Genomic DNA, 19,703 nt, shown 5'->3' on the forward strand with positions numbered 1-19,703 from the left:
CAAACTGAAGAAGTCGGCCTCCCACTCTGGGATCCCCCAGAGGGAGGCCCGTCCCATCAGGCTGAGGGTTTATCCTCGGTTTTTGAAGCAGGGCGTCTGGTGTTCCAGGTCTGCTTGGTCCTGGTTTGGCTGCCCTCATGGAGGCCAACTGCCTAGGAAAGGACTTGCATTTAGGCGCTCCTTGAGGACGAAATTACTTAAAAGATGTAGTTCGAAGTAGCTGAAGGCAGAAACCCCATTTTTTTGATGCTGTCAACGTGGTTTCGATCTTGTCAAGGTCTGGGCCAAACAAGATCTCCCCATTATAGGATAACCCTTCAAGGCCTTTCTTGGAATCCGAATCTGCCTTCCACGAGCACAGCCACAGGGTATGGTGGGCAGACACAGTCACGGCCGAACTCTGGAGGTTAGGACACTGGCAACCAATGTTGCTAGTCCAATATAGGAAGCTGCATCTCGAATGTGAGCAAAAAAAGATATCTGATCCCTAGAAGCCTCTGAGGGAAAAAAAAAGTCTTCAAGTGCATCAGCCCAGCTCTCTATAGCTTTAGCCACCCAAGCAAAAGCCATGGTTGGATGGGCAACAGCCCATTAAAAAGTATATCGATTTCAGGCAAGCTTCCACCTTCCTATCCTTAGGATCCTTCAAGGAAGTAACTGTAGGAATAGGCAACGTAGCGCTTTTAATTAAACGCATAACATGGGAATCCACCACAGGGGGCGTTTCACATTTTGCACAATGAGCCACAGGAAAATGGTAACATGAGGTCAGACTGTTTTGTGATTGAAACCTCTTACCAGGCGTTTGCCAGCCTGCAGCCATGTGTTCAGCTAGTTGATCCGATAAAGGGAATTCTGCTGAAGACTTTCTGTCATCTAAACAGAGGGTGCTTGGATTTAGGGGCTGGCTCGTTATCCTCTATTAGTAAGATGGATCTGACAGCTTGCACCAAGGCAGGAATATTAATTTTTGACAGACTCTCATCCTCCACCAGAGGGGAGTCAGGGTTATAGAGATCAGCATCTTCTGCCTCCTCGGATGATACCTCAGAAATCTGAGAGTTGCGTGGACTGCGACGATAACACAGGACGCTAGGGGCTTCAAATCTTGCAACATGGTTTGAAAGGCATTAGATGTAGCCAGACTCTGCACTGAGTTAGAGTACCTCTGGCCAGTACCTGAGAAAATGAAGCCATGGGGGGGGGGGGGGGCTCTTGTATAGGCACTGGGTAGTTTGATGGGCCTGGTGGAGTATAACATTTGCTACATAACCCACCTTGTATCAAATCCTCCTCACTTAAGCCTGCAGCACAAAACACGATAGCAGTATGGAAGCAGATGCCTGCTTGTTACTCTTGCGTTTGCTAGACATAGCTGCAGAGTAATATGGCACACAATATGATACTAGTAGGAATGCAATATACTGGTCCTGTCTTATGCTTGGGTAAGCAGCAGGAGCACACAACACAAATATGGCAGAGTGCAACGCACAACTGTATGTGACCAACCTCCCAAATATTACGTTCTATAGATGTGAGATATAGGAAACACCCTGACTACACCTGTATGTTAGGGAAGAATCAGAGAAAAGGAATAGATATATGCTGACAGTAGAAAATAGACACAAACAGGCAGCACTAGCATAACTCACATACAATGTGCTAATTGGCATTACAATCGACTACACAGACTCAGTGTCTGGGAGGCTATAGCGCTACATACGCTGACTCCAGGAGAGGTATGTAGGGGGACCGGACCTTGCGTTACCCTGAGAGAGCTGCGACTGTGCCACTGGAAGAAAATGGCCGCCGGAGACCTCAGAGGAGTAGAGCAGCTCGGGGAAGCAAGCTCTCAGAGGAATGGCCCCCTGAGCTGAGGTGCCGCTTTAACGGGGAAGCTGACCTCCCCATGCTGATTGTTTACCCACTGGGACGCTGGCTCCTGCACCATATGTACCCTGGTGGATCACGGTGTCCACACTCAGCACCTCTGGCCTGTCCCCTGAGACCATAGGTAAGGCTGCCCATGTGCCTTAGCTGTCCCCTTGCGTCCAGCTTGCAGGCTGGGTCTGTCTGCAGGGCCGGCTAGCTGGGACCCCGGGATATCCGCCGAGATCACCAGCCGGAACTGGCGTTGCGGCGCCGGAGGGGTGACGGAGCGGCAGCGCAGACGTCCTATGAACAGTCTGCTGCTGCACGCTCTGAAGCAGAATAATAAAAGAAAACAAAACCTAAAATAAAGCTTATAGGGCTGCCTGAGCAGCCCACCGCGTAAATGGTGACCAGACTCCGGCCGGGCACCAACGAAACTGAAGTGCCTCTGGCTCGAGGGCTGGGTATAGGGGGATGGACCGATGTATCCTGGGAGCTAAAGCTTTAACTACGTGGTGCCCGATGTCCTCATCCACCAAATACACCCCAAGGTCTCCCTGTGGAGCCGTATGAACCCTGAGGAAGAAATTAATGTTATTGAGGTTAATAATACTGTAGGAACAAAAGCAGGCCCAATTATGTGATTTTAGCTGTTTCTATGATTTTTTTTTTTTTTTTAGAAAAAAAACAGATCCAAAAACGCGCAAGGGCTGTTTTGCCAAAACCAAATCCAAAACACGAAGGAGATACAGATCCAAAACCAAAAACACGCGGGTCGGCGCACATCCCTATTGAGAACATACAAATAGTTTTTTCTGTCCGAAAACAACCTAAGCTCACAGATCTCCATGCTGTGAATGACAGATCTCAAAGGGTTCATCTTTAATAGGTCCACTCTGTATTCTTTTCATCCCATTCTGAACCTGACATTAGGCTCAGAGTGGAATAAAAGCACAAACTCTTGGTATGAACGGAATGAAACCCACAAGGAGAGTAAACACTGAATTACTTCCCACAAAGCAAAATATTTTGCCTAGTCTCCGTAAGATCTATGGCCGCTGCATCGTAGCGCTTCATATACAAATTCAAAGGCTCAGTCCCACAAAGAAATACAAGAGCTGAAAATAAAATTAATCAGCACAGACTGCTGGTACATTCTAGCTGCAACGTATTTTTGGGCAAAAGACGCCTGGCACTAACAGAGTTGCACTGCGACTACTGCAAGAATGTATGAGGACACATCTGTACGTTGACAGGCGAATCAATCCATACGCCCTAGCAATCTCCATCTGTGTATGCATCAGGTTCATAAGCAGATTTCTTTCTTTTGGTGCATGTGCAACATGCCATAATTTACAAAATCCTCAGAACCAGCCCTTAAATATGTATGCCTGCTGTGTTTATTATTTTAACTGAAGTTGGGTGGGTGTAGACTTTCCCTGATTTTGAACTCTTCAGTTTGATACCCTTTTTTTTGGTCCCCTGAAAAGTCAGGTTTAAGGTCGTTAAGAAAAGTGTAAAACAAAAACATCAATCCACTTTATCAAAACCATAACAAACCATTTTTCCAGTTTTTATTGAAGTTAAAGCAATTCAAGGCCAGTGAATAAGCTGAAAATGTACAAAGGGTAACGGTAAACTGCCAGAGATTTAAAAATTTTTAGGTTTGCAAAAACTGCAAATAATGTAAATTCCACTTTTTCAGACAGCAACTAATGGGTTACGTACTTATAATTGGTCTTCAGCAGAGGCTTGCCTGGGTCATGAAGCACCGCCAGTGGACTACTACTTTGGAGCAATAAATCAAAATTTTAGCTCTTTGGGGGCGACTCATTTGTTTTACCGATCTCCCGACTAAAATGGTGGGAGATCGGAGTGCATTAATCAATTGTTTTTGGGCGCCCATGCCTTATCGCACAGGTCGCGCCTAAACAGGCGTTTTATGCGGCTAAACTAGTCTAAAGTCCTGGTTAGCGTGCCCAAATCACGGACTTGTCACACATTTATGCTTGCCACCTCAGGAGGGTGCGAGCAGAAATGTGTGCATCCGCGGCTATTTGTGCCCGAATGGAGCAACAACTGAAAATTGCGCCGTCAGGCACCCATTACACCAGAGCTGTTCTAAAAACAATTGCGTGGTTCATCAAGCAGGGTTTTTGTAGTCAAAAGGCTGTTTACTCAGTGTGTGGGGTTTATCACAGCATGTTTAAGCAGAAAAGTTAAAATGATAATGCTTGCAATAGGAAAACACTGTTTTGCTATAAAAAGCATTGCTCCTTTCGGGCTTAAACACACAGGCAAGAAGCTTTTACAAGAGACCACTTAGTTAATAAGCCCATGTTACACTTACAAGTTATCGCTGTATATATATAAGTCCTGAGAGTGCCTCGGCTACCTTAGACACAGTATCCTATGCTGTAGTGAGAGCACCCAGGAAATTACATTATATATGGGAAAGAGTGCCACCTATAAAAAAAATATATATTCATTCATACATACATACATACATACACACACATACATACACACACACACACACACACACACACACACACACACACACACACACACAGCTCCACCTACACTGACCCACTCTGTATCATCTGTAAAGACCTGTATTATCCCCGTTAACACAACAATAAAACATATATAGTGCACCACTGACCTGTATTACCCACTGTGTCATTATATACACATAACACCCCAGCTTTGGCTATACCCCGCTGATATCACACTGCCCCGTGCATGTCATTCTCTGCTTGCCTCATTGTGTGTACAGACATTACTACCTGCTCACTCACTGCCCACTGTGTAAGTGTAAGGACTGTGCCCCTTTCCTATTCCTGACACATTCTGTCTGTGTCCTCCGTATCCTCCCAGTAGCAGCTACATGCCCTCCACCACCCATTCCCTGTGTACTTTTTTCTGCCCCATGGCAGCCTCATACTGTACCAACCCCACCTCTTGTTCTGCCACTTACCACAGTCATGTTCCGCGGGCATGAATCACGCATCCTCCACATGCTTCCTCCGCAGTCAGTCATCTGGCTCCTGTTGATCACAGACGGGATACCGCAGCTTTCCCCAGTAATGTCACCAGCCTCTTTCCCTTGCCCGGCAGTAACCATCCCTGGCCACACACAGCAGACTGGATGATCAGCTTCCTGTCCTCTGGCTCCTGTAGTGCACCGCGGCTTTCTCCGGTAATGTAACTGGCCTCATCCCCTGCCCGGCGGTGACAGCCCCCGGCCACACACAGCAGGCTGGATGATCTGGATCCTGCTCGGAGCAGAGAGTGAGGGGAGGGCGGGCGATCACACTATGTTCTCCTCCCCTTCCTCTGCATTTGAAGCATGAAACGGATTATTACAGGACAGCGCTGCTGATTGGTCAGAGCACGTCCTGAGGGACCCATTGGTTTATTTTATTTTTGTTTGAGTCCCCACTGCCAATTATCGGGTAAAATACGCGCTATATTTGCGAACATTGAGTACCATGCAATTCCCTCTAGCTTATGCCTAGTTGGTCAAGGGTTGAACATGCAGACAGATTTTAATGAAACCAGCTATGACACAATTTTACTTTTGAGGGCAAAAAAAAAAAAAAAAGACTTGAAATCCATCAAACCAGTTTGAGATGAATTGGATAGAAGGGTGAAAGTAAAAGCAAACTACAAGTGCAGCACATTTGTGGGACCTTCTGCAACAGCTTTGGGAAGTACTTCCAAAACAATATTTGATTTCCATTGTAGAAAGAATGCCATGAGTGTGTTCGACGGTTATATCAGCAAAAGGGGGCTACTTTGAGAAGTAAAACTATAGATCTAGATTTCTATTAAACAAAATGATTGTGTTTGTTTTAATTTCCAATTGTTTATTTGTTCTGTTTTAATTTCAGAGTAATTTAACTGTGCAGCAGGTGGGAAGGCTCAGAAAGGACGAGGGGAGTTTCAGCTCCAATAGTTTGAACTATTTAAGTGCCTTCTCCTGAGCCTCCTCTCTAAATACAGTCTGTGCAGTGTCCCCCAGATTACACAAAAGAGGAAATGGGGGTGTTTATAAAACTTCTGATTGGTAACTAGGCAGGTTAGAACACAAACCAAAACGTATTTCAAAACTAGGGGTTCCTTTCCATGGGCTGACTCTTATCATGCATCAAATGTCTATCACATTATACCACAGTTCTAGTCATGTACACACACACACAGACATGTTTGTTTTTTTACACACACATTTACATTGATTATGGTCTTACCCTAAAATTGCTATCTGGGGCTTGTGCCGCTAACTGTGCTCGTGAGGTTTCCTCCATTGGACCTGAAAATATTGGAGAGAAGAGATTACATTCAGCTCCTAAAAGTAGCATGCAATCAATAAAAAGAAAAGCCACGTAATATATATTTACACACTCGCGAGCATTGACGTTCTATTAGAAAGATATGGTTTAGAAATGCTGTCCATGCATTCTATCCTGCTGATCATCTTTTTGGAGAAGAACTACACACCACAGAGATCTTTCCTTCCAGTCATGTCCATCCCTCCATATTGCACATTATGGCCTGTTAAATGATCAACGCCACCAAATATGGCATCTGATTAGGTGTCAAATTGTATAATGAGTCAAAGACTCTAATAAGAAAACTAAACAAAAAGTAATGGTTTAGTCACTTTTACATTTTGTGTATATGTATACATACACAGTATATATACACACATACATGAACATATACATATTGAAGTGTAATGAGGCATACACAGTAAAGAGTATACATATAGTCTTCCCCCTAGGGGAATGGAATAAAGTTACAGCAATAGACTTCCTTTTACAACATCAATACTGCAGCCAGGCAAAGAAAATATTATCGTGTACCAATCACCAGATCTTATGAAGTAGTACAGGTAGTTCGGAAAGTCCCTCTGCAGTGACTGTGTGCTAAGTATGTGACAGTGCAAAATTCAAATAGGGGAGCCACACCAACTGCCAGTATTTGGCAGCATTTAGGGTGGCTCCCCTATCTGAATTTTGGACTGTGCTGCAGCTCCACCTCTGGAGTCGCCACTGTCTGTCACATGTAGCACATAGTCATTGCGAAGGGACTTTTTCGAACTCCCTGTATAAGTTCACACCATGCAATATTATGTCAATTTTTAAACTCTAGGAACCACCCAGCATCACTCTCCTCATAGTACCTGTAGGAAGAAATATCTGGTGATCATGTCTGACCAAGTCATAGAACAGCAGAATATACTTGTTGCTTCTTTCTGAATAAAGTGTTTCTTGAAAGGTACATGTACTTCTCACAAAATAAATTCTCTCAATTCCAATGGCAGTGAACCAGAGATTAGGTTAGGCTTTCCCCAGCCCCATATTTGAAGAAAAGGCAGATGCGCCCAAGGCCCTAAAAAGAAGCATATTGGCTTCTATCTACTGTCCCCAGTATTCTGTAATAGGACACTTATAAAAGAGGTACAACTAAAAAAAAAATGCTATAGGGAATTTGTAAAAATTCTGAGGAAACAACTAATTATTTCTAAACTACAAATAAAGTGCTTGAGGCTCTTCAGACTGACGTGTTAGATGGTGAGCAGCTGTAGTGAATCCATGTAACGGCTTCCATCTTTGTGAAAAGGTTTAAAGGCTAATTCAATATCAATATTCCATTTTGATGGAATTCCTTTTTTAACATAATACAGATTACTTCCTGGGGTCTTGTGGCTGTGATTATCAGCTCCTGCTGCTAGAGTGTTGTTGAAGCACATGCTGAGTGCCAGAAGCACAGGCAGAAAGTTACTCATCTACAGCATGCTTCATATATTTAACTTTTGGATGAAGCAAGGGTCCATACTTTTAAAGGTACACAGATTGCCCAGGATGTGAAAGTTATATTCTTTGCTAATAGTCTATCTGCAGAGTGTGCTGCGTCAGAAATATTCAGCTATTAAACGCAATAGAACACGCATTAGAATTGACCGGTTCATTTATTATTCATAAAGGTTAGGAAAAAAAATATCTGTTGTCTTTTTAGTGCACAGTTTCAGGTTAGCACTAGTAATGGTATAGTCATCCTTTTTAAAATTACAAAAATTGGGAGGGAGTGTTGAATTAAATGTAATTCTTAGCATGTAGATGTACCCATCTATGAGAAGATAGACAGTTTTTTTATTCAAACAGAATTCAAGCAAAAAAATAAATAAAAATGATATATTTTTAAATACTGTATAAAACGAGTGAACTGCAAGGAGGACATGCAGCAATAGAGAGGAGATGGAAGAAAAAACAAAGGAAGGAAGGGGATGGAAAAAAGGGTGCATTGGTTATGTATATATATTTTTTATCAATAGTCCGTGGTGAGAGAGCGTTTAAGAGATTATGGGGCAGATGTATGAAGCTCTGGGAAGTGAAAGTGCAGAGTGATAAAGTACCAGCCAATCAGCTCCCAACTGCCATGTTACAGGCAGAGTTTGAAAAATTACATTTGGGAGTTGATTGGCTGGTCGCGTATCACTTCCCAGAGCTTCATACATCTGCCCCTGGGGCGCTGACACCGCTTCTCCCCGATGTATGATCGGGGATTTTGGTGGTAAATGACACAGCTGCAGCCGAGACTCTGGAGGTTAGGAGACTGGCATCAAATGTCGCTTCTCCAATATAGGACGCTGCATCTCAAATGTGAGCAACAAAAAGACATATGATCCCTAGAAGCCTCTGAGGGAAAAGAGTCGTCAAGTGCGTCAGCCCAGCTCTCTATAGCCTTGGCCACCCATGCAATAGCCATGGTCAGACGGGCAACAGCTCCTGAAAGAGAGTATATCGATTTCAGGCAAGATTCCACCTTTCTATCCATAGGATCCTTCAAAGTGGATACTGCAGGTATAGGTAATGTAGCGCTTAAAATTAAACGCGTAACATGGGAGTCCATCGCAGGGGGGGGGGTTTCAAATTTTGAACAATGAGTCACAGGAGGTCGGACGTTTTTGTGGCTGAAACCTCTTACCAGGTGTCTGCCAGGCTACAAACATGTGTTCAGCTAGATGATCCGATAGAGGGAATTCTGCTGAAGCCACTTTCTGTCGTTTAAACAGAGGGTGCTTGGATTTAGGGGCTGGCTCGTCCTCTTCTATTAGTAAAATGGATCTGCTCGTACCAAGGCAGGAATATTAATTTTGGACAGACTCTCATACTCCTCCAGAGGGGAGTCAGTGTTAGAGAGATCGGCATCTTCTGCCTCCTCAGATAATACCTCAGATTCTGATAGCTTAAAAGGCTTACTGGGTAGGGGCTTCTCACCTTGCAACAAAGTTTGAAATGCAGTAGAGGTAGCCATCAGACTCTGTACTGAGTTAGAGAACATCTACCCATGGTGGGGGTACAGGAGGTACCTGTATCACCTGAACCTGTTGTGGCAAAACCCAGAGGGGGAATTAGAGCCTGCCGCAGTAAACCCGTAGGGGGAACTACAGCCGGAACCGCTAAGCGGTCGGCAATAGTAGCCAGCACTTAAGAGAAAGAAGCCCAAGGGGACTTTTGTACATGTGCTGGGGGGTCTGATGGGCCTAGTGGAGTATGACACTTACAACATAACCCATCTTGCATCAAATCCACCTCACTTAAGCCTGCAGCACATAATTTGCATGATAACATTAAGGGTGCAGATGGCAATAGCCGATGGCAGTTAGTTTAATAGTAGATGCTGCAGCTTTGGGAGCTGATGGTGCGGCAAATGTGCCGATGGTGTGGCAATAGCCGATGGCAGACAGTTAATAGTAGATGCTGCGGCTTTGGGAGCAGATGGTGCGGCAATAGCCGGTGGTAGACAGTTAATAGTAGATAGAGGCTTTGGAAGCCGATGGTGCGGCAAGTGTGCAGATGGTGCATCAATAGCCGGTGGAGTAGGAAATGGGTGCTGCGGCTTGGAGAGCCGATGGAAGCACAGTGGTATTGTTGCGGCTAGAGAGCCGTAGAAGAAGCTGGAGACCTGGAGATAGCACAGAAGCTACTATGGGAAAACCAAAATCTTCCCCACGAGGAGGAACAGAACGCTGACCATGCAGCCGAGCTGAAGGAACCCACAGATAAGTTATATTCGGCGAGGCGGCTAAAGTCCAGTGACGTTTGGATTATTATTACAATATTACTTGTTAAATTAACACGTGTAAATTATTTTCTTACTTCACAACTTCTCAGTACGGGATGTGCAACTAATTGAATTCAGCCTAAAATGACTTATATCCATGTTTAATTTGGTTTTAGTAATTTCCTTTATTGACATTTTACAACACTTGATTTTTATTGTGCAAAATTACATGACCGTCTCTATTGAGATTTGGCTTTATTGTTACTATATATAACAAAAAATGACAGATATGGTAAGAACTTACCTGTTATTGCTCTTTCTTCGAAGTCCATAGGCTCCACAGGGAGACCTTGGTGTTTAGGTAATGGCAAGGACATCCGGGCACCACGCAGATAATATGAGATATGGTAAGAACTTACCCTTGTTATCTCTATTTCTACGAAGTCCATAGGGTTCCACAGGATACCTTGGGTATAGGTGTGACGTCAGTCGCAGGGCACCAAAGAGTTAAGCTTTCAGCCTCCCAGGATGCACTAGGTCCCCCTCCTATACCCCGCCCCCGGGCCAAGGCACCTCAGTTAGTTACCAAGCCATAGGCCGGAGGAGGAGAAGGAAGAGAGAGAACAAAGATCTGGACACATACAAGAATCACATTCTCACCAGAGGGAGACGGAAAACCGGTGACCAGAGCAAAGCCCATCTGCAGCACAGGTGCGACAGGGCGGGAGTCCTGTGGAACCCTATGGACTTCGTAGAAATAGAGATAACAAGGGTAAGTTCTTACCATATCTCATATTTTCTACTTCAGGGTCCATAGGGTATCCACAGGATACCTTGGGGATGTCCCAAAGCAGTATCCTTTAAGGGTGGGGACGCTCCTGTGCAGAAAGGAGAATCCGCCGCCCGAAGGAAGCATCCTGAGAGGCGAAGGTGTCAAACCTGTAATACCTCACGAAGGTATGGACAGAAGACCACGTAGCAGCCTTGCAGATCTGAACTGCCGAGGCACCACGTCGAGCTGCCCACGAAGGACCCACAGACCTAGTGGAATGAGCCTTCAGAGAAGGAGGGACCGGTAGGCCTTCATGAAGATAAGCTTCAGAAATAGCCATACGGATCCAGGCTGCCAAAGTTTGCTTTGAAGCAGGCCAACCCTTTTTACGGAAGCCAAAGAGGACAAACAAAGCGTCCGACTTCCTAAACGAAGAAGTGCGGTCAACATAAGTCCTTAAGGCCCGCACAACATCCAAAGAGGCCTCACCCACGGAAAGACCCGGTGAGTTAAAGGCCGGAACAACTATTTCCTCGTTAATATGAAACTGGGAAATAACTTTGGGAAGAAACTCGGGCCGAGTGCGGAGCACTGCCCTGTTCCCATAAAAAACCAAGAAAGGGGGTCTACAAGAAAGAGCCCCTAACTCAGAAACACGTCTGGCCGAAGCAATGGCCAGAAGGAAAACAGTCTTAGCTGTTAGCCATTTAAGATCCACTGAGCCCAGTGGTTCAAACGGCGGTCCTTGGAGAGCCCTCAGGACCACAGCCAAATCCCAAGGCGCCACAGGTGGAACAAAGGGCGGCTGAATGCGGAGAACACCCTGCATAAAGGTGCGCACATCCGGGATTGTAGCAATCCTACGGTGAAACCAGACAGATAGGGCCGAAACCTGTACCTTCAAAGAAGCAAGGCGAAGCCCATGATCTAGTCCCGCTTGCAGGAAGGCGAGAATCCGAGACAGACGAAACTCCCGCGGTGCATAACCTCTCGGTCGACACCACTGGAAGAACGTATGCCACACGCGATGGTATATCCTCGCGGAAGACGGTTTCCGAGCTCGTAACATGGTACGCACCACAGAGCTGGAAAACCCCCGGGACCTCAGCATGGCCGTCTCAACAGCCACGCCGTCAAAGACAGCCGAGTCAGGTCCGGGTGAAGGCAAGGACCCTGAGACAGAAGGTCCGGTCGTAGCGGCAACCGCAGAGGAATGTCCACGGACAGACCCTGAAGGTCTGAGAACCAGTGCCGTCTGGGCCACGCGGGAGCTATCAACAGGAGCGTCCCTCCTTCCTGTTTGAATTTCCGGATTACCCGTGGAAGAAGGGAGACCGGAGGGAACAGGTATGCGAACCGGAACGTCCACCGGACGGACAGAGCATCCACCAGAGACGCCCCTTCGTCTCTTGTGCGAGACCCGTACACCGGCAACTTGTTGTTGTGCCGGGACGCCATGAGGTCGATTTCTGGAAGACCCCACCTGTCCACCAGTAGTTGAAAAACGTCCGGGTGCAGAGACCATTCCCCCGGATGAACGTCCTGGCGACTTAGAAAGTCCGCCTCCCAATTGAGCACTCCCGGGATGAAGACCGCTGATATGGCCGGAAGATTGCGCTCCGCCCAAACCAGGATCCGAGAGACCTCTACGAGAGCCGCCCGACTGCGAGTTCCTCCTTGCCTGTTTATGTAGGCCACGGTGGTAGCATTGTCCGACTGGACCTGCACCGGGCGACCCTGGAGAAACCGCTGTGCCTGCTGGAGAGCATTGAAGACCGCACGGAGTTCCAAGATATTTATTGGAAGCTCCGCTTCTGTCGGCGTCCACCTGCCCTGGAACAAGTGTGGACCCGAAACTGCTCCCCAGCCCCGAAGACTGGCGTCCGTTGTCAACAGGACCCAATTTGGAACCCAGAACGGACGTCCCTTGTTGAGGTGGGTCGTCTGTAACCACCACGTAAGGGACAGGCGAACCTCCTGGGTGAGCACAATCGTCTGGGACTTCAGAGACTGAGTCAGCCCGTTCCACTTGGACAGGATCAGGTGCTGCAGAGGTCTGGAGTGAAACTGGGCGTATTCCACCATGTCGAACACCGACACCATGGAGCCCAGTAACCTCATCGCCGAGTGTAAGGACACCCGGCGGCTGTGCAGACAACTGCGCACCCTTGACTGTAAAGCAGAGATCTTGTCCTCCGTCACGAAGATCCTTTGCTGTCCCGAGTCCAATAAGGCTCCAAGATGCAGAATCCTCCGAGACGGGATTAGAGTGGACTTCTGCCAGTTGATTAGCCAGCCGTGCCGTTGCAGCAGTGCAATGGTCAGGTCCAAGTGGCGTAACAGGAGCTCTGGAGATCCTGCCACCAATAACAGGTCGTCCAAATACGGCAACATGCGGACTCCCTGCAGCCGCAGAGAAGCCGCCATGACCGCCATCACCTTGGTGAAAACACGTGGTGCTGTTGCCAGGCCAAAAGGTAACGCCCGAAACTGGAAGTGGTCGCTGCTGATTGCAAACCTGAGGAACTGTTGATGGCGCCAAAGAATAGGGACATGCAGGTAAGCGTCCTGTATGTCCAATGACACCAAGTAGTCCCCAGGTTCCAGCGCCAGAATGATGGACCGTAGGGTCTCCATCCGAAACTTCGGGACCCGCAAAGACTTGTTGAGTGCTTTGAGGTTGAGAATCGGACGATATGACCCATTGGGTTTCTGTACCAAAAATAGATTTGAATAGAAACCCTGGCCCCTCTGGGAGAATGGAACCGCCACTATAACTCCAGCCTGGAGCATAGTGTGCAATACCTTCCGCAGCTCCGTAGCCTTGTTCCGGTCTGATGGGAGACCCGTGGTGAAGAAGCGAGCCGGGGGTCTGTGCCGGAAGGAGAGGGCGTATCCGTGGGAAACCACCTCCAGAACCCAAGTGTCTGTCGTAGTGGTCGACCAACACTGGGCGAACTGTAGCAGGCGGCCTCCCACCCTGGGATCCCCCAAAGGGAGGCCCGGACCGTCAGGCCGCAGGCTTGCCATCTGGCTTGGGGGCCGGACGTCTGGTACTCCATGCCTGCTTCCGGGGCTTGACCGATTTCTTAGGGCCAGCCTGTCGAGGAAACGACTGTGGTTTGGGCCTGCCCTGGGCCCTAGATGACCGAAAGGACGATGGTCCCGAACCAGAAGGAGCAGCGGCCGACGGGAGACAGGCAGATTTGGCTGCCGCCAGCGTGGCCACAATCTTATCCAGATCCGGACCGAAGAGAACTTCTCCGGTAAACGGCAACGCTTCCAGACCTTTCTTGGAATCTGCGTCCGCCTTCCAGGATCGCAGCCACAAGGTGCGACGAGCAGCTACCGCTGCTGAAGAAATTCTAGACACCAGAGTACTAATGTCTAGAGCCGCCTCGTTGATGTAGGTGGCCGAATCACGGAGATTGCCAATCAACTCCGCCTGATCGGCCGGACAGTCGGATTCAAAAGAAGCCTCTAATGAATCCGCCCAGCGCTCCATCGCTCTGGCAACCCAGCAAATGGCCATAGCCGGCCGTGCTGCCCCCCCAGCAAGGGAATAAGCGGACTTCAGGCAGATTTCTACCTTGCGGTCCGTAGCATCCTTAAGGGAGGACATGGATGGCATCGGCAATGTGGCACTACGGACAAGACGGGTCACGTGAGAATCCACCTGTGGAGGGGATTCCCACTTCGCAAAATAATTATCCGCGAACGGATAAGCCACCGCCAGGCGTCTCTGCGGCTGGTATCTTTTGCCAGGTTGTTTCCACGCCTCCTCTAAATGGTCCACCAACTGACCCGAAAGAGGAAAGACTGTGGCATCGCCCTTCACATCTTTGAAAAAGGCATACTTAGATTTAGCCGCTGGGGGAACTTCGTCCTCAATCACCAAGGCTGTGCGGACCGCCCGAATAAGTCCAGGAATATATACTTTGGACTTAGCATCAGCGTCCTTAGTATGGAGAGGTTCCTGATCGTAAGGATCTAGAATCTCCCCATCATCAGACGTCCCTTCGTCATCCTCATAAGGAGCGGACAGAGACGCCACCGGCCTTTTATGAGACCGCATCACAGACTCCCCTTGCAACACATCCGACAAGTGCTGTACAGAACTCGTCAGGGAGTTAACCCACGCTGGCTCCTGAGAACCCGGGAGCGGGGAAATAGGGAGACTGTGGGGTACCACCAATTGTCGTGGGAACCCCTGCATGGGTGACGACACCACAGACTGCTGGGACAAACCCATCGGAGTAAACGCGGGCTGCGGAGCTAACTGGCCCACTAAAGCTGTTAACGCCTGAGCGAAACAAGCCCAGGGCGGCTCCTGTACCGGTGCTGTAACCGTAATAGGCCGCGCCATGGACAAACACTGCCGGCAAAGGCCCTCCGCGCTACCCTCCCCCTCCGCTAACGGTACTTTGCACGTGGTACACTGTAGCCGGAGGGGAAAATCACTTTCAGACATGATGGCACCACGTATGTGACCTCTCTCACCAATTAAGTATTAAATAGGCGAGAGACCACCCTGCAGCACCGCACCGCAAGGGCTTTAGCAGAAAGAACAGGGACAGTAATAAAGCTGACAGTTTAGAGAAGAAAAGATTACAGGCAGCAGCGCTAGCACAGTCACATACAATGCAGAAAAATAACAATTCCTGCACTAACAGCGCTGATCACTCAACTACACAGACACAGGGCCTGGTAGGACACAGCGCTGCATACACAGACCTGACCACAGCGGAGGAGAGGTATGCGGGGGGACCCAGACCACGATGCTTCCGTCCAGCGCTTCCAGCAGCGTTCACCATGCGTTCTGGAGAAGATGGCCGCCGAGGAGCAGAGAGGAGGCTGGCCTGGGGGAGGAGCGCTGCCACAGGACCAGTCGGCAGCATGCAGAGAGGGCTGTGTGCAGCGGGGGAGGCGCCGGCTGTGAGACAGGGAAGGCGCGCTCCCCTGGCATGCATTTAACCCCTGGGACGCCGCAGCGCTACCGCTCTGCTGCGGTCCGCTGTCCCAGGGGGTAGTGGAAGCGCAGGTTGGTCGCCTGGCTCCACGCTGCAGCCAGTCCCCAGGGAGCCCCCTGCCTGGGGACTTAGGACCATGTGATCAGCGGGGACCCACCGCGGGACCCCGCTGCTTACCTCTGTCCCCCTTGAATCCGGCCGTGGTCCGGAGCATCTGGGGTCACCGCTAGCTGTGACCCCAGACGCCCACCAGCATCCCCGGATCAGTACCGGCGTTCTGGTACCGGCGGGGTGTAGGGAAGACAGCATGGACGTCAGGACTGACTGTCCATGCTGTTCATCCAGATGTGCAGCCACAGCTGCATGAAGAATAAGCTTCAGGGGCTCTTCTAGCCCCCACTCCAACAGGTGCACCCGACTCCGGCCGGGCACCAAACTAAACTGAGGTGCCTTGGCCCGGGGGCGGGGTATAGGAGGGGGACCTAGTGCATCCTGGGAGGCTGAAAGCTTAACTCTTTGGTGCCCTGCGACTGACGTCACACCTATACCCAAGGTATCCTGTGGATACCCTATGGACCCTGAAGTAGAAAATTTTTTTTCTCCCAGGATGCACTGGGCCTCTCCCTACACCCCGCCGCCGGGCCAGAGGCACCTCAGCTCGTAACAAGCCAAAGGCCGGAGGAGGATAAAAGAGAAGAAAGTCTGGAACACTGAAGAATCCGATTCTTACAAATAAGGAGACGGAAAACCGGTGACCAGAGCGAAGCCCATCTGAAGCAAGGAGCGTCAGGGTGGGTGCCCTGTGGACCCTATGGACTTCAAATAAAGAGAGATAAAAGTTCTTACCAGTTCTCATTTTCTTCTTCAGGGTCCATAGGCTCCACAGGGAGACCTTGGGGATGTCGCAAAGCAGTCCTTCAAGGGTGGGGACGCTCCTGATCTGACAGAAGAATCCAGTGCCCGAAGGAAGCATCCTGAGAAGCAAATGTATCAAATGCAAAGACCCTTAAAAAGGTCTGGACAGAAGACCACGTGGTCTTACAAAGCTGAACAGCCGAGGGCACCACGGCGAGCTGCCCACGAAGAACACACAGACAGAGTAGAATGAGCAGTAACATAAGGCAGTACAGGAAGGCCCTCTTAAGTGTAAGCCTCAGATGATATCATACGAATCCACCTGGCCAATGTCTGTTTATTGGCTGGCCATCCGTTCTTGTGAAAACCGTAGAGGACAAACAAGGAGTCTGATTTCCGAAGGGAACTGGTACGGTCCACAGAAATCCTGAGAGCACGTACCACATACCACATCCAATGAGGCCTCACCTGCCGAGAGGTCTGGGGAGCTAAAGGCCGGAAAAATAAATTCCTCATTAATGTGGAAAGTAGAGAGACCACCTTAGGAAGGAACCCAGGGCGAGTCCGAAGCACTGCCCTGTCCTGGTGAAAGATAGGAAATGGGGAGCGACAGTAGAGCGCCCCCAAGTCTGACACCCTTCTGGCCATTGAACAATCTTAACTGGCAACCATTTGAGATCCACTGAGGCCAGTGGTTCAAATGGAGGGCTCTGGAGAGCCTTAAGGACAACAGCCAAATGCCAAGGAGCCACAGGAGGGACAAAGGGAGGCCGATTCGGCAGGACACCCTGCAGGAAAGTACGAATGTCCAGTAAAGGAGCAACCCTTATAACGAAAAGAGAACCGAAATATGCACCTTCAGTGAGGCTAAGTGGAAACCAAGGTCCAAACCTGCTTGAAGGAAAGCAAAAAGTCTATGTAATTTAAATACCAGAGGGTCATAACCCCTGGGACGACACCACTGAAAATAGGTATGCCACACTCTGATAATATGCGAGCAGAGGCCGGTTTACGTGCTCTGAGCATGGTACTGACCACAGAGCTGGAAAACCCTTTGGACGTTAAGAGGGATGTCCCAAGTGCCACGCCGTCAAAGACAGACGACCCAGGTCCGGGTAAAGGTAAGGACTCTGAGACGGACGTTTAGGCAACAGCAACAGAGTGTCTATGGAGAGAGACTCCGAATGTTTGAGTACCAATGTCTTCTGGGCCAAGCTGGAGCCACCAGCAGGACCATTTCTCTCTCTTGCTTGAACTTTCGAATGAACAGAGGAAGAAGGGAGACTGGAGGAAACAGGTACGCAAACTGAAAGGTCCACTTTACTGACAGAGCGTCGATCAGGAGTGCCCCGGCATCTCTAGTCCTGGACCCATAACTTGGCAGCTTGTGGTTGAGCCTGGAGGACATGAGGTCCACTTCTGGAAGGCCCCACTTGTCCACTAGGAGTTGAAACACTTCTTGGTGAACAGACCATTCCCCTGGATGCACGTCGTGACAGCTGAGGAAGTCTGCTTCCCAATTGAGGCCACCTGGAATGAACAATGCCGATATGGCTGGGAGATGGCCTTCCGCCCATGTTAGAATGCGTGACACTTCTGTCATCGCTGACTTAGTGGCTTACATCAGTCATCAAGGAGGAACTCAGTCGTGGAGTTGTCAGACTGTACCTGCACGGTTTTCCGTGAAGTATGAGTCTGGCTTGCTGAAGGGCCCTGAAGACCGCCTGAAGCTCCAATATGTTGATTGGTAGAGCAGACTCCTCTGCTGTCCACCACCCCCTGAAAGGAGTGTGGAGCTGTCATTGCGCCCCAACCCCAGAGACTGGCGTCCGTCGTCAGGAGGGCCATTCCGGAAAGCAAAAAGGGCGCCCCTTGGTGAGGAGACACGTCTAGCCACCAGGCAACGGACAGACGCACCTCTGGAGAAAGCACAATCGTTTGTGCCTTTATCCGATGGGGTAATCTGCTCCACCTGGAGAGATTGCGGAGTGGATTGACACTCGGCGACTGTGGAGGCATCTGCGTACTCACGTCTGCAAGGTGTAGATCTTCTCTGCGGTCAGAAAGATTCTCTGCTGTTGGGAATACAACAGAGCTACTAGATGGAGCATCCTCTGAGATGGAGTCAGGGAGGACTTTGACCAATTGATCAACCATACGTGAGCCTGAAGCACAGACGCTGTCAGCTGTAGGTGGTATTGAAGTACCTCTAGAGACCCTACCAACAAAAAGAGGTCGCCCAGGTAAGGCAACAGCCAAACCCCATGATGCTGTACATGGGCTGACATGACAGCCATAACCTTAGTAAACACTCGAGGAGCTGTATAAACACCAAACGGCAGCGCCCGAAACTGCAAATGTTGTTGCTATATAGCAAAACGGAGGAAAAGTTGGCGAGATGAAGCAATTGGAATATGCAGGTTATGCATCCTGAATATCCAGCGATACCATAAAATCCTCTGGTTCCATAGCCAGTAAAATGGAGCGGAGGGTTTCCATCCTGAACAGAGGTACCCTGAGGAATCTGTTGAGGGACTTGAGATTGAGGATAGGCCGATATGATCCGTTCGGTTTCAGGACCAGAAAAAGATTGGAGTAATAACCCGTTCCACTTTGAGGAGACGGGACTGGGATGACAACTCCTGCTTGAAGCAAGGATTGTTTCGCTTTCTAGATTTGTAATACCTTGTCTTTGTCTGACAGAGGGCTTGTGCAGAAGAATTGCTGGGGAGGCCTTTTGCAGAAGACAAGGGTGTACCCGTGAGAAACCACTTCTCTTACCCAAGTGTCTGTTGTGGTCTGGCACCAGCACTGAGCGAACCGAAGTCGGCCTCCCACCTTGGGATCCCCCAAGGGGAGGCCCGCCCCGTCAGGCTGAGGACTTGTCATCAGACTTGGCCGCAGGACGTCTGGTACTCCAGGCCTGCTTTTTGGGCTTGGTAAACTCTTTAAAGGGCTGACTGTCTAGGGAAGGACTGACCCTTAGGCCAAGAAGACCGAAGGGACGAGGTCCGAGACCCTGAAGAAGCAGATGCCAAAGGCAGACACGCAAACTTAGCTGCTGCCAACGTATCCACAATCTTGTCCAGGTCTGGACCAAACAAGATCTTACCATTATAAGGCAAACACTCTAATCCTTTCTTAGAGTCCGCGTCAGCTCT

At 49.1% G+C, this 19,703-nt stretch overlaps 1 protein-coding gene across 2 annotated transcripts in view; it reads right to left on the reverse strand.

The window, feature by feature from the left end:
- The window catches only part of ZMYM4 (zinc finger MYM-type containing 4), a 196,205-nt gene that overhangs the window by 143,384 nt on the left and 33,118 nt on the right, over window positions 1-19,703 (reverse strand). For both annotated transcript variants that reach the window (XM_088460608.1, XM_088460607.1), the window contains exon 3: window positions 6,126-6,187. In XM_088460608.1, the coding sequence (XP_088316734.1) occupies window positions 6,126-6,187 (62 nt within the window). The remainder of the gene's footprint in view (window positions 1-6,125; window positions 6,188-19,703) is intronic.

Source organism: Taudactylus pleione, unplaced genomic scaffold (assembly GCF_031769625.1).
Source record: "Taudactylus pleione unplaced genomic scaffold, aTauple2 ptg000007l, whole genome shotgun sequence".
Classification (NCBI taxonomy): Eukaryota; Metazoa; Chordata; class Amphibia; order Anura; family Myobatrachidae; genus Taudactylus; species Taudactylus pleione.